The sequence below is a fragment of the mitochondrial genome of Cheilinus undulatus (genome assembly GCF_018320785.1).
Source record: "Cheilinus undulatus mitochondrion, complete genome".
Classification (NCBI taxonomy): Eukaryota; Metazoa; Chordata; class Actinopteri; order Labriformes; family Labridae; genus Cheilinus; species Cheilinus undulatus.
This window is the reverse complement of record NC_013842.1, coordinates 1-16613: the sequence shown is the minus strand read 5'-3', so window position 1 is coordinate 16613 and position 16613 is coordinate 1. Positions and strand designations below refer to the sequence as shown.

The 16613-nt window shown below is 47.7% G+C and overlaps 13 protein-coding genes across 13 annotated transcripts, besides 25 other annotated features; 1 reads left to right on the top strand and 12 right to left on the bottom strand. All coding sequences in view use genetic code 2, as the record gives it.

Annotated features, from left to right (window-relative positions):
- Nucleotides 1-903: a D loop (control region).
- Nucleotides 904-975, top strand: a tRNA (tRNA-Pro).
- Nucleotides 975-1047, bottom strand: a tRNA (tRNA-Thr).
- On the bottom strand, nucleotides 1048-2188 carry CYTB (cytochrome b). The gene has a single exon. A coding segment is annotated over exon 1 (1141 nt).
- Nucleotides 2189-2193: 5 nt separating this feature from the next.
- Nucleotides 2194-2262, top strand: a tRNA (tRNA-Glu).
- ND6 (NADH dehydrogenase subunit 6) lies at nucleotides 2263-2793 on the top strand. The gene has a single exon. The coding sequence runs from the start codon at nucleotides 2263-2265 to the stop codon at nucleotides 2791-2793; it is 531 nt and encodes a 176-aa protein (YP_003434320.1).
- ND5 (NADH dehydrogenase subunit 5) lies at nucleotides 2790-4628 on the bottom strand. The gene has a single exon. The coding sequence runs from the start codon at nucleotides 4626-4628 to the stop codon at nucleotides 2790-2792; it is 1839 nt and encodes a 612-aa protein (YP_003434319.1).
- Nucleotides 4629-4701, bottom strand: a tRNA (tRNA-Leu).
- Nucleotides 4702-4772, bottom strand: a tRNA (tRNA-Ser).
- Nucleotides 4773-4841, bottom strand: a tRNA (tRNA-His).
- ND4 (NADH dehydrogenase subunit 4) lies at nucleotides 4842-6223 on the bottom strand. Its single transcript has one exon. A coding segment is annotated over exon 1 (1382 nt).
- ND4L (NADH dehydrogenase subunit 4L) lies at nucleotides 6218-6513 on the bottom strand. Its single transcript has one exon. A coding segment is annotated over exon 1 (296 nt).
- Nucleotides 6514-6582, bottom strand: a tRNA (tRNA-Arg).
- Nucleotides 6583-6934, bottom strand: ND3 (NADH dehydrogenase subunit 3). Its single transcript has one exon. A coding segment is annotated over exon 1 (352 nt).
- A 1-nt stretch (nucleotide 6935) lies between these two features.
- Nucleotides 6936-7007, bottom strand: a tRNA (tRNA-Gly).
- Nucleotides 7008-7792, bottom strand: COX3 (cytochrome c oxidase subunit III). Its single transcript has one exon. A coding segment is annotated over exon 1 (785 nt).
- ATP6 (ATP synthase F0 subunit 6) lies at nucleotides 7792-8475 on the bottom strand. Its single transcript has one exon — nucleotides 7793-8475. A coding segment is annotated over exon 1 (683 nt).
- Nucleotides 8466-8633, bottom strand: ATP8 (ATP synthase F0 subunit 8). The gene has a single exon. It carries the CDS (start codon nucleotides 8631-8633, stop codon nucleotides 8466-8468), a length of 168 nt encoding a protein of 55 aa, YP_003434313.1.
- A 1-nt stretch (nucleotide 8634) lies between these two features.
- Nucleotides 8635-8711, bottom strand: a tRNA (tRNA-Lys).
- Nucleotides 8712-9402, bottom strand: COX2 (cytochrome c oxidase subunit II). Its single transcript has one exon. A coding segment is annotated over exon 1 (691 nt).
- An 8-nt stretch (nucleotides 9403-9410) lies between these two features.
- Nucleotides 9411-9483, bottom strand: a tRNA (tRNA-Asp).
- A 3-nt stretch (nucleotides 9484-9486) lies between these two features.
- Nucleotides 9487-9557, top strand: a tRNA (tRNA-Ser).
- On the bottom strand, nucleotides 9549-11108 carry COX1 (cytochrome c oxidase subunit I). Its single transcript has one exon. It carries the CDS (start codon nucleotides 11106-11108, stop codon nucleotides 9549-9551), a length of 1560 nt encoding a protein of 519 aa, YP_003434311.1.
- A 1-nt stretch (nucleotide 11109) lies between these two features.
- Nucleotides 11110-11180, top strand: a tRNA (tRNA-Tyr).
- Nucleotides 11181-11248, top strand: a tRNA (tRNA-Cys).
- Nucleotides 11249-11288: 40 nt separating this feature from the next.
- Nucleotides 11289-11361, top strand: a tRNA (tRNA-Asn).
- A 2-nt stretch (nucleotides 11362-11363) lies between these two features.
- Nucleotides 11364-11432, top strand: a tRNA (tRNA-Ala).
- A 2-nt stretch (nucleotides 11433-11434) lies between these two features.
- Nucleotides 11435-11505, bottom strand: a tRNA (tRNA-Trp).
- Nucleotides 11506-12550, bottom strand: ND2 (NADH dehydrogenase subunit 2). Its single transcript has one exon. A coding segment is annotated over exon 1 (1045 nt).
- Nucleotides 12551-12620, bottom strand: a tRNA (tRNA-Met).
- Nucleotides 12620-12690, top strand: a tRNA (tRNA-Gln).
- Nucleotide 12691: 1 nt separating this feature from the next.
- Nucleotides 12692-12761, bottom strand: a tRNA (tRNA-Ile).
- A 4-nt stretch (nucleotides 12762-12765) lies between these two features.
- Nucleotides 12766-13740, bottom strand: ND1 (NADH dehydrogenase subunit 1). Its single transcript has one exon. The coding sequence runs from the start codon at nucleotides 13738-13740 to the stop codon at nucleotides 12766-12768; it is 975 nt and encodes a 324-aa protein (YP_003434309.1).
- A 2-nt stretch (nucleotides 13741-13742) lies between these two features.
- Nucleotides 13743-13815, bottom strand: a tRNA (tRNA-Leu).
- Nucleotides 13816-15517, bottom strand: an rRNA (l-rRNA).
- Nucleotides 15518-15589, bottom strand: a tRNA (tRNA-Val).
- Nucleotides 15590-16545, bottom strand: an rRNA (s-rRNA).
- Nucleotides 16546-16613, bottom strand: a tRNA (tRNA-Phe).

The window sequence follows — 16613 nt, the reverse complement described above, 5'->3', positions numbered from 1 at the left end:
GTTTTTTACAGTATTGCAATATTAAGATACTGTAATATAGATGACGTGATAGCTGCAAGCAGATAAGCTAGTGGGAGCTTTCTTTATGTTCTTGGTTGCTAGGGCCTTAAGCGATTGTCAGCAGTGGGGGGTGTGGGGGGCTGTCGGAGGTTATAGTATGTACTCGATATCCTTATGTGGAATGCTAGCGAGCGACAGTCCTTTATGGTCTGCCGGACCCCCGTCTTCTTCATTGCTTCCGTTGATACGAGCCAGTTCTCCTAGATTTGGGCACTACTTGGGAATCACGAGCTGTTGAAGTATGGATCAAACTTACAAAAAACTAAAAAACCCCTTACACCCGTGGAGAGAACGCTTGGCATGCGGGGTGACGAAGATTATGTGTTCGAAGCATCAATTCATGCAAGCGTCGATGAAAGACAGGGGTGTGTTCGGCCGTAATGAGCCTGAAGTAACAACCGGAGGCAAGAAATAGATCAGTATCTCTGACGCTTCCCTTAGCCTGTCCTTGAATATCAGGAAGACCTAGCAAGTCTATAGACCGTAATGGTAGGTTCTCGCCGGCCAGCCCTTGGGGGCTAGCATGGTGTAGTGGAATGTTTGACACACTGGTTGTACGCCTTGGACGCAAGGGTACGCCGCTAACATCCGGGTACTGCTAAGCTGTGGGTAGTACTAAGTCATGGTACTGGGGCAATGCAGTTCAATGGTCGAAGCACATACCTGGGTGATTACCATGGCGTATGCACGCAGTCAGCTATATGTAATACTGCAAGCAATGTATGTGTGGCCCCATTTTATTGGGTGGGCTTAGTATAATGGGTTGCGGGCACAGACATGAGCGCATAATGTGTGGATTAGGCAGGCGTGTGATATCATAATTATGCTGGGCGTTTGTGTGATCAAGGAATCGTCTAATTTTAGGATCCTAGCTTTGGGAGTTAGGGGCGAAGGTTAAAATCCTTCTTCTTTGAGCAAGAGGGGGGGGTTGAACCTCCATCTGCCGGTTTACAAGACCGGTGCTTTTGGACGTTAAGCTACTGTTGCAAGATCATCCAAGTGCTTTGTTTTCTAGCCATCCTGCCACAGGAGTAAAGACGAGAAAAAGGGAGAAGTACAGGAATGATGCTACTTGGCCGATGATGACGAATGGGTGCTCAACTGGCATCCCTCCGATTCAGGTTAGGATTGCAACATCTGCAACGAGGACTCAGAATAGGAATTGGGTTACGGGACGGAAAGTTATGCTCCGTTGTTTCGAGGTATGTAGGATAGGGACTACTATGAGTACGAGGATTGAAGAAAGGAGGGCTAGTACGCCTCCTAGCTTGTTAGGGATAGATCGAAGAATGGCATAGGCAAAAAGGAAGTATCACTCTGGTTTGATATGGGGGGGGGTGACTAGAGGGTTTGCGGGGGTAAAATTGTCTGGGTCGCCAAGGAGGTTGGGGGAGAATAGAGCCAGGGAGGTGAGTGCAAGGAGGAGAGCGGCAAAGCCTAGGAGGTCCTTGTAAGAAAAGTAGGGGTGGAAAGAGATTTTATCGGTGTCTGAGTTTAGGCCAAGCGGATTGTTTGATCCGGTTTCGTGTAGGAAGAGCAAGTGAAGGGCGGTTGCTCCGATGATGATGAATGGGAGTAGGAAATGGAAGGCGAAGAATCGGGTCAGGGTTGCGTTGTCTACCGAAAAGCCTCCTCAGATTCATTGGACTAGGGTGTTGCCTACATAGGGTACGGCGGAAAGGAGGTTGGTAATTACTGTAGCACCTCAGAAGGATATTTGGCCCCACGGAAGGACGTAGCCTACGAAAGCTGTTATTATTACTAGAAGGAGAAGTACTACGCCAATGTTTCATGTTTCTTTGTACAGATATGATCCGTAGTAAAGTCCCCGGGCCACATGCATGTAAATGCAAATGAAAAAGAAGGAAGCTCCGTTGGCGTGTATGTTTCGGATTAGTCAGCCGTAGTTCACGTCTCGACAGATGTGGGCAACTGAAGAGAAAGCTGTGGCAATGTCAGAGGTGTAGTGTATAGCGAGAAAGAGGCCCGTAAGGACTTGCGAGATTAGGCAGAGACCTAGGAGAGAGCCGAAGTTTCATCAAACAGAGATATTGGAGGGGGCGGGGAGGTCAACTAGGGCATCGTTTGCGATTTTCAGGAGAGGGTGGGTTTTTCGAAGGCTGGCCATTAGGGGGTCTTGTAGTTGAGTTACAACGGTGGTTTTTCAAGCCACTGGTCCTGGTTGAAATCCTGGCAGGAACTATGGCTTACGTCACAGTCTTTTTATTACTTGTCTTGGGAGGCTTAGTGGTTGGATTAATTGCAGTAGCTTCAAACCCCTCGCCGTATTTTGCAGCTTTGGGATTTGTTGTTGTGGCTGGCGTGGGGTGCGGGGTTCTAGCAACTCATGGTGGTTCTTTTTTATCTCTAGTCTTGTTTCTGATTTATTTGGGGGGAATGTTGGTGGTTTTTGCGTACTCTGCAGCGTTGGCTGCGGAACCTTATCCGGAGAGTTGGTTGAGCCGGTCCGTTGCCCTGTACATGTTGGTTTACACGTTGGGAGTAGTGCTTGGGGCGTGTTTTTTTTGAGAAGGGTGGTATGAGGGTTCTTGGTTTACTGCTGAGGAGCTTGAGGAGTTTTCTGTTTTCCGGGCTGATACGGAAGGAGCGGCTTTGATGTATGCTGAGGGGGGTGGAATGCTGTGACTTAGTGGTTGGGCTCTTCTTTTAACGCTTTTCGTAGTGCTTGAGTTGACGCGGGGGTTAGGGCGTGGAACTATTCGTGCGGTTTAAATGAGAAGTATTAGGGTTATTAGGGCAAGAGTTAGCAAGAAGAGGCTGAGGTAGGTTTTTACTATGCCTTGTTGAGCGTCACTTGTTGAAGTAATGAGAGGGAGGTTGAGGGATATTGCTGCTTTGGGTCCTGTCTTTTCTAGTCAATTTTGGTCGATTATCTGGCTAGCAATTGATTGCCCCAGCAGCAGGTTTAGTTTGGGGATAGATCGGTGGATGATTGCTGGGAAGAATCCAAGCATGTTTGAGAAGTGGTGGGGGGTGAGGTGGGGTGTTGGTTTGAGCTGTTTGCTTGTGAGGGATGCTAGTTCGAAAGCTGCAAGTAGTCCTGTGATGGTCACAACTAAGGCAGCGAGCTTTAGTAGGGGGGGCATGGTTATTACGGGGGTTTTAAGTGGGAGAATGTTAGACGTAATAAGAAGTCCTGCGATGATGCTTCCTCAGGCCAGGCGTTTAATGGGAGAGATGACTGCGGGGTCGTTTTCGTTGATGGGGGATAGCGTGTTGAAACGAGGATAGCCTATGGACACGAAGAAGATGATTCGCAGGCTGTAGGCGGCCGTAAATGAAGTGGCAAGGAGGGTTAGGGTCAGGGCTCAGGCGTTTAGGTATGAGGTGTTTAGTGATTCGATGATTGCGTCTTTAGAGAAAAAGCCGGCAAGAAATGGGGTTCCTGTTAGGGCTAGGCTTCCCAGTGTGAAGCAGGAGGATGTGAAAGGAGTAAGGTGGTGTATGCCTCCTATTTTACGAATGTCCTGTTCATCGTTTAGGCTGTGGATAATAGCGCCTGAGCAGAGAAATAGTATTGCTTTGAAGAAGGCATGGGTGCAGATATGCAGGAATGCGAGTTGGGGTTGATTTAGTCCAATGCAGACTATTATGAGGCCTAGTTGGCTTGAGGTTGAGAATGCGACGATTTTTTTGATGTCATTTTGTGTAAGGGCACAGGTAGCCGTAAATAGTGTAGTTAGGGCTCCTAGGCATAGGCAGGTGGTTAGAGCGGTTTGGTTGTTTTCTATGAGGGGGCTAGTTCGTACTAGGAGAAAAATTCCTGCAACAACTATTGTGCTTGAGTGTAGTAGAGCAGAGACTGGTGTAGGGCCTTCTATGGCTGAGGGGAGTCAGGGGTGGAGGCCAAATTGGGCGGATTTTCCGGTGGCAGCAATGATTAAACCTAGAAGGGGGAATGTTAGGTCGTGATCTTTAGAGGCTACGAATAGTTGTTGGAGTTCCCATGAGTTAAGGCTAGTTGCTATCCATGCTATGGAAAAGATTAATCCGATATCTCCAACTCGATTATAAAGAACTGCCTGTAGGGCCGCAGTATTAGCGTCGGCTCGGCCATACCATCAGCCAATCAGGAGAAAGGACATGATTCCTACTCCTTCTCAGCCGATGAATAGTTGGAACATGTTGTTTGCTGTGACTAGGACAATCATGGCAATGAGGAAAACTAAGAGGTATTTGAAGAATCGATTTATATTGGGGTCTGCGTGTATGTATCATGACGCGAATTCCAGGATTGATCAGGTTACGTACAATGCGATTGGGGTAAAAATAATTGAGTAGTGGTCGAATTTGAAGCTAAGGTTGATATCAAATGTTTCGGTGTTTATTCAGTTTCAGTTGGTGATGACTATTTCTGTCCCTTCACTGAGGAAAAGTGAAAGCGGGAGGAGGCTAATAAAGAAGGCAAGCTTGACTGCGGTTTTGACTTTGACCAGCGCTCAGTATGGTTGTTGTGGTTTTGGGTCTAGGGTTGTTAAAACGGGGTAGGTCAGGATGGCAAAGATGAGGATTGAGCTTGTGGTTATTATAATTGAGGTGGGGTGCATAGCTTCTACTTGGATTTGCACCAAGAGTGGTTTGGTTCCTAAAACCAGTGGATGACTGTTATCCTTTAGAAGCAAGGTCTGACAGGGTTTAGCAGTTTTAATAGTTAAAAGGTTAGTCTTTAGTATCAGATGATCTTTGGTGTTGGTGGATAAGAGGGACTTAACCTCTGTTTCCGGAATCACAATCTGGCGTTTTGGCTAAACTATATCTACTAGTTTAGCCATCCCCAGATTAGGTCTGGCTTAGTAATGAGGATAAGAAGGGGGAGAAGGTGAAGGGTAATGAGTAGGTGTTCTCGCGAGTAGGAGGGGGGGAGGGCGATGCTGTGGGCGGGTAGTTGTCCTCGCTGAGTTATGAGAAATATGTAAAGGGAGTAAGCGGCGGTGATTAGGGTTCCCATTCCTGTGAGGGCTAGGGTCCATCATGATCAATTGAATAAGCTTGTGATAACTATAAGTTCTGCTATGAGGTTGGGGAGTGGGGGAAGAGCTAAGTTAGCAAGGCTGGCAATAAATCATCATGTTGCTATTAATGGGAGGGCCATTTGCAAGCCCCGGGCTAAGACTATTGTTCGGCTGTGGGTTCGTTCGTAGTTAGTGTTTGCCAAGCAAAAAAGGGCAGAGGAGGTTAGTCCATGGGCAATTATTAGAACGAGGGCTCCTGTAAAGCCTCATGGTGTTTGAATGAGAATACCGCCGATTACCAGGCCTATATGGCTTACTGATGAGTAGGCGATTAACGATTTCAGGTCCGTTTGGCGTAAGCAGATGGAGCCCGTTATGATTACACCTCAGAGTGCTAAGATGATAAAAGGGTAGCTAAGTTCTTTCGTAAGTGGGTCAAGGAGGACAAGTACTCGTATCATTCCGTAGCCCCCTAGCTTCAGTAGAACAGCGGCTAGGATCATAGAGCCGGCGACTGGTGCTTCTACGTGCGCTTTGGGAAGTCAAAGGTGTACGCCGTATAGTGGTATTTTCACTAGAAATGCAATTAGACAGGCTGCTCATCATAGATTGCTTGCATATGAAGAGATGAGAAGAGGTTTTGTGTATTGGAGGGTGAGCATGGAGAGGGATCCTGTTGCGTTTTGAAGTAAGAGAAGGGCTACTAGTAGAGGGAGAGATCCTGCAAGGGTGTAGAAGAGGAAGTAGGTGCCTGCGTTAAGTCGTTCCGCCTGGTTGCCTCATCGGGTAATTAAAAATAGTGTGGGGATTAGAGTTGCTTCAAATATAATGTAGAATATAATAACTTCTGTTGCACTAAAGGCTAAGATTAGGAAGGACTGCAGGATAATTATTAGTGAGATGTAGAGTCGCTGCCGATGAAGGGGCTCAGATGACATGTGGTTCTGACTGGCAAGAATCATGAGGGGAAGAAGTCAGCAAGAGAGGACTAGGAGGGGGCTGGATAAAGGGTCTGTAGCTATAGTGGAGGAAAGGTTAGTTCAGCCTGTGGTTTCTGGCTTCTTTATCCATATTAGGCTTGCTGCTGCAATTAGAAGGCTATTAAAGGTAGTTGATTGTCAAGTTCATTTTGAGGGTGATAGTCATGTGGTGGGGATTAGTATGAGGGTGGGAATAAGAATTTTTAGCATTGTAGGAGGTTAAGGTTTTTTAGACGGTCTGTGCCATGCGTCCGAGCGGTGGCTACTAGGAGGGCTAGTCCTGCGCTTGCCTCACAAGCTGAAAAAGCTAAGAGGAGTATGGGTGCGGCAGAGAAGCTAGCTGAGTTTAATTGAAGTGCTCATAATGAGAGGGCGATAAATAGGGATAGTATTATTCCTTCTAAGCAGAGAAGGGCTGAGAGGAGGTGGGTTCGGTGGAAGGTTAAGCCAGTGAGTCCTAGGAGAAATGCTGAGGAGAATGCGAATTGGACAGGGGTCATAAGCCAGTTGTGGGGTTGAACCACAAGTTTTTGAGCCGAAATCAAATGTTTTGCTTAAACTAACCGGCAATTCAGCTCATTCTAATCCTCCTTGCATTCATTCATAGATAAGGCCTAGGGTGAGGAGGACGAGGATAGCTGAGGCTCAGAAGAATGTTACGAGGGGAGAGGAGAGTTGGTCCCCTCAGGGGAGGGGAAGAAGGAGGGCAATTTCAAGGTCAAAGAGAAGGAAAAGGATGGCGACGAGGAAGAATCGGAGCGAGAAGGGAAGGCGGGCTGAGCCCAGGGGGTCAAAGCCACATTCGTAGGGAGAGAGTTTCTCGTAGTCGGGAGATATCAGAGGGAGTCAGAAAGACACGGTAGCAAGAGCGAGTGAGAGTAGGGTGGCGATAGCAATGCAAGTGATGATTAGGTTTGTCATGTATCTTTCCTTGGATTTTAACCAAGACCTGGTGATTGGAAGTCACTAATACTGGCGTTAGTACTAGAAAGATTAAGAACCTCATCAGTAGATAGAGATGTAAAGGAAAAGTCAGACGACATCTACGAAATGTCAGTATCATGCAGCTGCTTCGAAGCCGAAGTGGTGTTCTGAGGTAAAGTGGTAGTGGATTTGGCGGAGTAAGCAGACTGCGAGGAAGGTGGAGCCGATAATAACATGGAGGCCGTGAAAACCTGTTGCAACAAAGAATGTCGATCCGTAAACACCGTCTGCGATTGTGAAAGGTGCTTCGTAGTACTCCATTCCTTGGAGAAAAGTAAAATAAAACCCAAGTAGGATGGTTAGGGCTAGTGCTTGGATGGCTTCTTTTCGTTCTCCTTCCATAATGCTGTGGTGTGCTCAAGTAACTGTAACACCAGAGGCTAGAAGGACAGCGGTATTGAGGAGAGGGACTTCGAAGGGGTCTAATGTTGTGAGGCCGGTTGGGGGTCAGCAGCCTCCAAGCTCGGGGGTGGGGGCCAGGCTTGAGTGGTAAAAAGCTCAGAAGAATCCTAGGAAGAAGAAGACCTCTGAGGTGATGAACAGGATTATTCCGTAACGAAGGCCTTTTTGTACGGGGGGTGTGTGGTGACCTTGAAATGTACCTTCTCGAACGATATCTCGCCATCATTGGTATATTGTTAGGATGAGGAGTACAGTGCCGAGGGATATCAGCGTGATAGAGTTAAAATGGAATCAGACAGCAAGGCCTGATGTTATTAGTAGGGCAGCAACTGCCCCAGTGAGAGGTCATGGGCTTGGGTCGACTATGTGGTATGCGTGTGCTTGATGGGCCATTAGACGTTTTCTTGTAGGTAAAGACTTAGTAGGAGGACGAAGACATAGGCTTGAATTATTGCGACGGCTACTTCTAGTAGGGTGAGTAGAAGAAGAAGGGCTGTTGTTAGAAGTGAAACGGTGGGTATGAGGGGGATGAGTACGAAAGCGGCTGTAGCAATGAGTTGAATAAGCAAGTGGCCTGCTGTGAGGTTAGCTGTTAGTCGGACGCCTAAGGCTAGAGGTCGGATGAATAGGCTGATGGTTTCGATCACAATGAGAACTGGGATGAGGGGTGTGGGGGTTCCCTCCGGGAGTAGGTGGCCGAGGGCAATAGTTGGTTGGTTTCGTATGCCGATGAGGACTGTAGCGAGTCAAAGGGGGACGGCGAGGGCTATGTTTAGTGAGAGTTGCGTGGTTGGTGTGAAGGTGTATGGGAGGAGGCCCAGCATATTAAGGGAAAGAAGGAAGACTATTAAGGATGTAAGAATGAGGGCTCAGATGTGTCCTCCTGGGCTTAAAGGGAGAAGAAGCTGTTGGGTGAATCGATTGACAAATCAGCTTTGAAGGGTTTGAAGTCGGTTGGTCAGTCACTGTGGGGAAGATTTTTGGAAGAAGAGGAGGGGGAGTACGAGAGCGATACCTATTAGGGGAATTCCTAGGAAGATGGGGCTTATAAATTGGTCGAAGAAGCTTAGTGTCATGGTCAGTTTCAGGGCTCTGTTTGTGGTTTTTCAGTGCTTCGAGAAGTCGGTTCGTTCGGGAAGGTGTGGGTTGAGACTTTCGGAGGGATAATCGTAAGGAAGACTAGTCATGTAAAGATAAGAATAGCGAATCAGGGGGTAGGGTTCAGTTGGGGCATATCACTAGGGGTGGTAGGGAGTCACCAATCTTTAGCTTAAAAGGCTAACGCTTAAGGCCCAAGTTTAGCTTCCTAGCGAAGCGTCTTGAAGTATAAAGGAGGATCAGTTTTCAAAGTGTTGTAGAGGTACTGCTTCTACAACAATTGGTATGAAGCTATGGTTGGCGCCGCAAATTTCAGAGCATTGTCCGTAGAAGACTCCTGGTCGGGATGCAATGAAAGCTGTTTGATTTAGGCGGCCTGGTACTGCGTCCATTTTAACGCCTAGGGCAGGTACTGCTCAAGAGTGGAGGACATCTTCGGCTGTTACTAGGACTCGAACTGGGGTTTCGGAGGGTACCACTATTCGGTGATCTGTTTCTAAGAGGCGAAACTGCCCAGGAGTCAGGTCCTGGGTTGGAATCATGTAGGAGTCAAAGCCAAGTTGTTGATAGTCGGTATATTCGTAACTTCAGTATCATTGATGTCCCACTGCTTTTACAGTTAAGTGTGGGTCGTTAATTTCGTCTATCAGATAGAGGATTCGAAGGGAAGGGAGGGCAATTAGGATGAGGATAACTGCTGGAAGAATTGTTCAGACAACCTCAATTTCTTGGGAGTCTAAAATATAGCTATTAGTAAGTTTGGTCGATACCATGGCTACAATAATGTAAAGCACTAGGGTGCTGATAAGGAATACAATTATTAAGGCGTGGTCGTGGAAATGTAGAAGTTCTTCTATCACTGGCGAAGCTGCGTCTTGAAAGCCTAGTTGTGATGGATGTGCCATTGATTGTTTAAGACGCGCGGGACTTAAACCCACAATTCGGCCTCGACAAGGCGGTGTAGTTGTCTATTATACTAGCGTCTTATTAAGAAAGTGACAGAGCGGTTATGTGGCTGGCTTGAAACCAGTTAATGGGGGTTCGACTCCTCCCTTTCTCGTTTGACTTGCTGGACTTGGACGAAGGCAGGTTCCTCGAATGTGTGGTATGGTGGGGGGCATCCGTGAAGTCATTCAACGTTTGTAATGGTTAGGTCTACAGATATAACTTCACGTTTTGCGGCGAATGCCTCTCAGATGATAAATAGGAAGATAATTACTGCAATTAGTGAAATAAGAGAGCCAATTGAGGAGACTGTATTTCACAGTGTGTAGGCATCTGGGTAGTCTGAATACCGTCGAGGTATTCCCGCTAGGCCAAGGAAATGCTGTGGGAAGAACGTGAGGTTTACACCAAGGAATATAACGCCGAAGTGGATTTTAGTTCAGGTGGAGTGGAGAGTATAGCCTGTGAACAAGGGGAATCAGTGAACGAATCCTGCCACGATAGCAAATACTGCCCCTATTGAAAGAACGTAGTGGAAGTGAGCCACGACATAATAGGTGTCGTGAAGAACAATGTCTAATGACGAGTTGGCTAAGACAATGCCCGTCAGGCCTCCTACTGTAAATAAGAAGATAAACCCGAGGGCTCAAAGAAGAGGGGTTTCCCATTTGATTGAGCCTCCGTGGAGGGTGGCTAATCAGCTAAAGACTTTTACCCCCGTTGGAATGGCGATAATCATTGTAGCAGATGTAAAATAGGCACGAGTGTCAACGTCCATGCCTACTGTGAATATGTGGTGTGCCCATACAATGAAGCCAAGGAGTCCGATGGCCATTATAGCTCAGACCATGCCTATGTAACCGAAAGGTTCTTTTTTGCCTGCATAGTATGCGACAATATGGGAGATTATTCCGAAGCCTGGGAGGATGAGGATGTAGACTTCAGGGTGGCCGAAGAATCAAAATAAGTGTTGGTAGAGGATTGGGTCTCCTCCCCCTGCTGGGTCGAAGAAAGTGGTGTTTAGATTTCGGTCTGTTAAAAGTATTGTAATGCCGGCGGCGAGCACAGGAAGGGAGAGAAGAAGTAAAACTGCTGTAATTAGGACGGCCCACACGAATAGAGGTGTTTGGTATTGAGTAATAGCTGGAGGTTTCATGTTAATAATAGTTGTAATAAAGTTGATGGCTCCTAGGATGGAAGAGATCCCGGCTAGATGAAGGGAAAAGATTGTGAGATCTACAGACGCGCCTGCGTGAGCTAAGTTTCCAGCTAGCGGAGGGTAGACTGTCCAACCGGTCCCAGCTCCCGCTTCCACACCAGAGGAGGCAAGGAGAAGCAGGAAGGAAGGAGGTAGGAGTCAGAAACTCATGTTATTCATTCGGGGGAAGGCTATGTCTGGGGCACCGATCATAAGGGGGATTAGCCAGTTTCCGAAGCCACCGATCATGATTGGTATTACTATAAAGAAGATTATAACGAAGGCGTGGGCCGTAACGATGACATTGTAAATCTGATCGTCTCCGAGAAGAGCACCTGGCTGGCTAAGTTCTGCCCGGATAAGCAGGCTTAGGGCAGTGCCTACTATGCCGGCTCAGGCACCGAATACAAGGTAAAGGGTGCCAATGTCTTTGTGGTTTGTTGAGAAGAATCAGCGGGTGATTGCCACAGGTAGGATGGCTGAGTGCCCAAGCGGTGGATTGTAGCCCCATGGACAGAGGTTCAATTCCTCTTCCTACCAAGCTCTGAGGTGTTTTACATGTTGGATTGCAAATCCAAAGTAGTCGGCTAATCGCCGACCGGGGCTTTCCCCCGCCTGTCCCAGGCCTGTTTACAGGCGGGGGAAAGGTAGGCAGATGCTCGCTGGTTAGAGCGCTTAGCTGTTAACTAAGAGTTTGTAGGATCGAGGCCTGCCTGTCTAGGGAGGGCTTTAGCTTAATTAAAGTATCCGCTTTGCACGTGGAAGATGTGGGGTAATATCCCGCAAGTCTTATACAGAGCCTGGGAGATTTCCACTCCCACTGAGGGCTTTGAAGGCCCTTGGTCTAAAATTATCCTAAGGCCCTAGAGAGTAAGGAGGGTTGTAATGGTTGGGGTTAAGGGGAGAAGGAGGATGGTTATTGTTGTGGTGGTGGCGAGGGGGAGGGAGTGTTGTGTGTGGGGAAGTCGCCAGGGGGTAGTACCTGCAAGATTGTTTGGGGATATTGTCAGGGTTATTGTGTACGAGAGTCGAAGGCAAAAGTAAAGGCTAAGGAGGGCGGTTAGTGCTGCAAGAGTGGCAATGGGCACTAAATCTTGTTTGGTTAGTTCTTGAAGGATTAGTCACTTGGGCATAAACCCTGTGAGGGGGGGGAGGCCTCCTAGGGATAGGAGGACGAGGGGGGTTAAGGCAGTTAGTATGGGAGTTTTGGCTCAGGAAGTGGCTAAGGAGTTGATAGTCGTTGCTTTGTTTAGTTTAAAGGTGAGGAATGCGGATAGGGTTATTACAAAGTATGTCAAGAGGGTGAGTAGGGTAAGGGTTGGTGAAAATTGTAGAATTAGGATTATTCAGCCAAGGTGTGCAATAGAGGAGTATGCTAAGATTTTTCGAAGTTGCGTCTGATTAAGCCCGCCTCAGCCGCCAACAAGGGTGGATGTTAGGCCGAGTAGGATTAAGGTAGTTGAATTTGAGGGTTGGATCTGTAGTAGGAGGGCGAAGGGGGCTAGCTTTTGTCATGTGGAGAGGATTAGTCCGGTAGTAAGGTCTAGTCCTTGTAGGACCTCTGGGAGTCATGTGTGTATGGGTGCAAGGCCGACTTTGAGGGCAAGTGCTGCGGTAATTAGTGTAACTGAGAGAGGGTGAGTTATCTGTTGAATTTCTCACTGGCCTGTGAGTCAGGCGTTTGTAGTGCTTGCGAACAGAAGTACCGCGGCGGCTGTTGCTTGGGCTAGGAAGTATTTAGTGGTGGCCTCAACTGCCCGGGGGTGGTGGTGGTGCGCTATTAGTGGTAGAATGGCTAGTGTATTAATTTCAAGGCCTATTCATGCTAAGAGTCAGTGGGAGCTGGCAAAGGTGATTGTGGTACCTAGTCCTAGTCCCATAAGTAAGGTGGATAAGACGTAAGGGTTCATTAGCAAGAGAAGGACTTTAACCTACATTTTCGGGGTATGGGCCCGAGAGCTTGACTTAGCTGATCTGACTAGAAAGTAGTGTAGTGGAAGCACTGAGAGTTTTGATCTCTCCAGGCAGGGTTCGAACCCCTTCTTTCTAAAAGGAGATGGAGGGGCTTGAACCCTCATGATTCACTCCATCAAAGTGACCCTTTGTTTCAGGCACAGCTCCTTGCTTAAAGTTGTGGTGGGAGACCTGCGAATGCGATAGGGAGGGCCAAGTGTCAAATGACGAGGGCTAAGGTAAGGGGGAGAAAGTTTTTCCAGATGAGGTGCATTAGTTGGTCATATCGAAAGCGGGGGTACGAAGCCCGTACTCAAAGGAAGACTAGGGACAGGAGGGCCGCTTTGGTCATAAGGTTGAGTGCTGTAAGTTCTGGGATTGTGGGAATGTGTGAGGCGCCTAGGAAGAGAGTAGCGGAAAGTGTGTTTATTAGCAGAATGTTGGCGTACTCAGCAAGAAAGAATAGTGCAAATGGCCCCCCTGCGTACTCTACGTTAAATCCGGAAACTAGTTCGGATTCTCCTTCTGTTAGGTCGAATGGCGCACGATTTGTCTCTGCCAGAGTTGAGATATACCATATTGCGGCGAGTGGTCAAGCAGGAATAACGAGTCAAATGCTCTCCTGGGCAACATTGAATGTTTGTAGAGTGAAGCCTCCAGTGAAGATGATAATGCTTAGGAGAATTAGGCCAAGACTTACCTCGTAGGAGATAGTCTGTGCTACAGCTCGCAGGGCTCCGATGAGAGCGTATTTTGAGTTTGAGGCTCAACCTGAGCCTAGGATTGAATAGACTGCTAGGCTTGAGAGGGCAAGGATGAAAAGGACACCTAGGTTTAGGTCTGTGACTGGGTATGGGATGGGCATGGGGGCTCAAAGGGTAAGGGCAAGGGTAAGAGCCAGGATGGGGGCTAGAAGAAATAGGATGGGGGAGGCTGTTGAAGGGCGGATGGGTTCTTTAATAAAGAGTTTAAGGCCATCAGCAATGGGTTGGAGAAGTCCGTAGGGGCCAACGATGTTAGGGCCTTTTCGGAGCTGCATGTAGCCTAGGACTTTTCGTTCGATGAGAGTGAGGAAAGCTACTGCTAAAAGAATGGGGACGATGTAGGCTAATGGGTTTAGGATGTGAGTAAGTAGTGCGGAAATCATGGAGTTAATAAGAGGACTTGAACCTCTGTGAGAAGGGCTTAGGCCTTCTGCAATGCCAAGCTCTGCCACATTAACGCGCCGGGGTCTCAGGCTGGTGAGGTAGGATGTGCTTTGTTGTCTTTTTTAGTTGTTTTCTATAGGTAAAAGTGAGGCGTGCCTTTAGCAGGGGGCTCTTCTTCTCGGTCCTTTCGTACTAGAGAAGAACACGGCATAGATAGAAACTGACCTGGATTACTCCGGTCTGAACTCAGATCACGTAGGACTTTAATCGTTGAACAAACGAACCCTTAATAGCGGCTGCACCATTAGGATGTCCTGATCCAACATCGAGGTCGTAAACCCCCTTGTCGATATGGACTCTAAAAGGGGATTGCGCTGTTATCCCTAGGGTAACTTGGTCCGTTGATCGGCTAAGCCGGATCTCTAGGTCAGAGGTTCTGTTTCTTAGAGCTGGTGCTCTTGGCTTAGGGAATGTAAGCCCATTCCGCGTGGGGGTTGTGTGTTTCCCCGTGGTCGCCCCAACCGAAGACAGTAGGGCAGGGAACATTGTGTTCGGTTCGTTGTTTTGAAGATGTTTACGTGATCTGCTTTAGTGTCTAAAGCTCCATAGGGTCTTCTCGTCTTATGGGGGTATCTCCGCTTCTGCACGGAGAGATCAATTTCATTGACTTAAAAGAGGAGACAGTTAAGCCCTCGTCGTGCCGTTCATACAGGTCTCCAATTAAAAGACAAGTGATCGCGCTACCTTCGCACGGTCAATATACCGCGGCCGTTGAACTCTACGTCACTGGGCAGGCAATACCTCTTATACGTTGATGTTGCAAGAGGCGATGTTTTTGGTAAACAGGCGAGGCTTGAGATGTTTGCCGAGTTCCTTCTCTTTTTTTTAGTCTTTCCCTTGTTGCACACCAGTGTGGGGTTAACGGGGTCAAGGATTGATGTTTTTCTAGTTGTCTTTTGTATGGTCTATTTCCCTCTTTGGTTGGGTCCGTTAATAATCGGTGGGGGTTCGTTCCGAGATACACTTATGCGGGGAGAGAGTCTTAGCTCTCTTATTACTCATATTAGCATGGTCGCTTCCATGGAGGCATGGAATGGCCCGGTATGGGTAGGGATTAAGAGTAAATTATCAGGATCTAAGGAGTGGTTTGAGAGTTGAGGTGTCTGAGCTTTAACGCACTCTAATGGGATGGCTGCTTCTGAGCCCACGAAGACGTGAGAGCTCCTTGGTTATTTTGATCTTTATTCTCCTGTTAAAGTTGTGTCTTTTTTCAAGAGGGCTGTACCCCCCTTGAATAACTCTTTTGGTCTCTTAGGTGTCTGAGGAGGTTAGGACAGATTGAGGGGAGAGGCCAAGAGGCTGAACTTGTATCCACTTCTCGGGCAACCAGCTATAACTAGGTTCGATAGGTCTGTCACCGCTACTCGAAGCTCTTCCCACTCTTTTGCCACAGAGACGGGTGCGCCCTAATTTTTAGGCTGTCTTGGAGTAGCTCACCTAGTTTCGGGGGGACAAACTAAAGGACTCTTTGCTTGGGTTGACTGGCTAACTCATGATGCAAAAGGTACAAGGTTTTATCTTTGCTTTTCTTTTCTTAACTGGGTTGTTTCATTTCTCTTTCAGCTTTCCCTTGCGGTACTTTATCTATTGCGCCTGGGCTCTTTTCTATCGCCTATACTAAGGGGGAAAAATGTTTTGTTTATTTAGTTTTATTGGGTGTATGGGGGTAGTGATATGGGGGTGTTGGGTTTGCAGGGGTGGGCTAGCTTGTGAGTATCAGGGCAATTCGATTTGCACGAATGTCTTCTCGGTGTAAGGGAGATGCTATACTAGTTTAGCTATACTCTGAGTTATCCAAGTGCACCTTCCGGTACACTTACCATGTTACGACTTGCCTCCCCTTGTAGGGTTTTGTGGAATTAGGAATGGGAAGTTTTATATTCGGGGAGAGTGACGGGCGGTGTGTGCGCGCTTCAGGGCCAGTTTCAGTGAGACGCTCTATTTCTCACTTACTGCTAAATCCTCCTTCAGGTTGATATTTCAATCTACCGTCCGTATGCCATGTGGGATGGAATGTAGCCCATCTCATCCCTCTCCATGCGCTACACCTCGACCTGGCGTTTTGGGGGGTTAGCCAATTTTGCTTACTTTAGATCCTTTGTAGGGTAAGCTGACGACGGCGGTATATAGGCGGGAAGGAACAAGGAGAGGTGAGGTTTAACGGGGATTATCGGTTATAGGACAGGCTCCTCTAGGGGGGTCTAAAGCACCGCCAAGTCCATTGGGTTTTAAGCTCTCGCTCGTAGTTCCCGGGCGGATAGAAAATATGTGATACTATCAATGTTTATGGCTACGCATAGTGGGGTATCTAATCCCAGTTTGTCCCGTAGCTTTCGTGGCGTCAGGGTAATTAAAGCTACTTTCGTGATTGGGCTTCTACCTCTCATTTGCGTATAACAGCTTTGAGAGTCTTCGGCTTTAGTAGAGTTTAGTCCTTAACCACACTTTATGCCGGAGTCTATCAATTTGGGCCTCTCGTATAACCGCGGTGGCTGGCACGAGATTGACCGGCCCTACTTAGCCTTAACTAAGTCAAGTTTTCACTTATGGCTTAATGTTTATCACTGCTGAGTTCCCTTGGGGGTGTGGCTAAGCAAGGTGTCATGGGCTAGCGGGGGCTGTGCCTGATACCAGCTCCTAGCTTCCTTCAAAGGAAGCAGGGGGAGGGCATTCTCACGGGGGTGCGGATACAAGCATGTGTAAGTTCGGCTAAAACTGATAGAAAAGTCAGGACCAAGCCTTTGTGCCATCGGAGCTTTCTAGGGCTCGTCTTAACATCTTCAGTGTTATGCTTTAAGTAAGCTACGTTAGC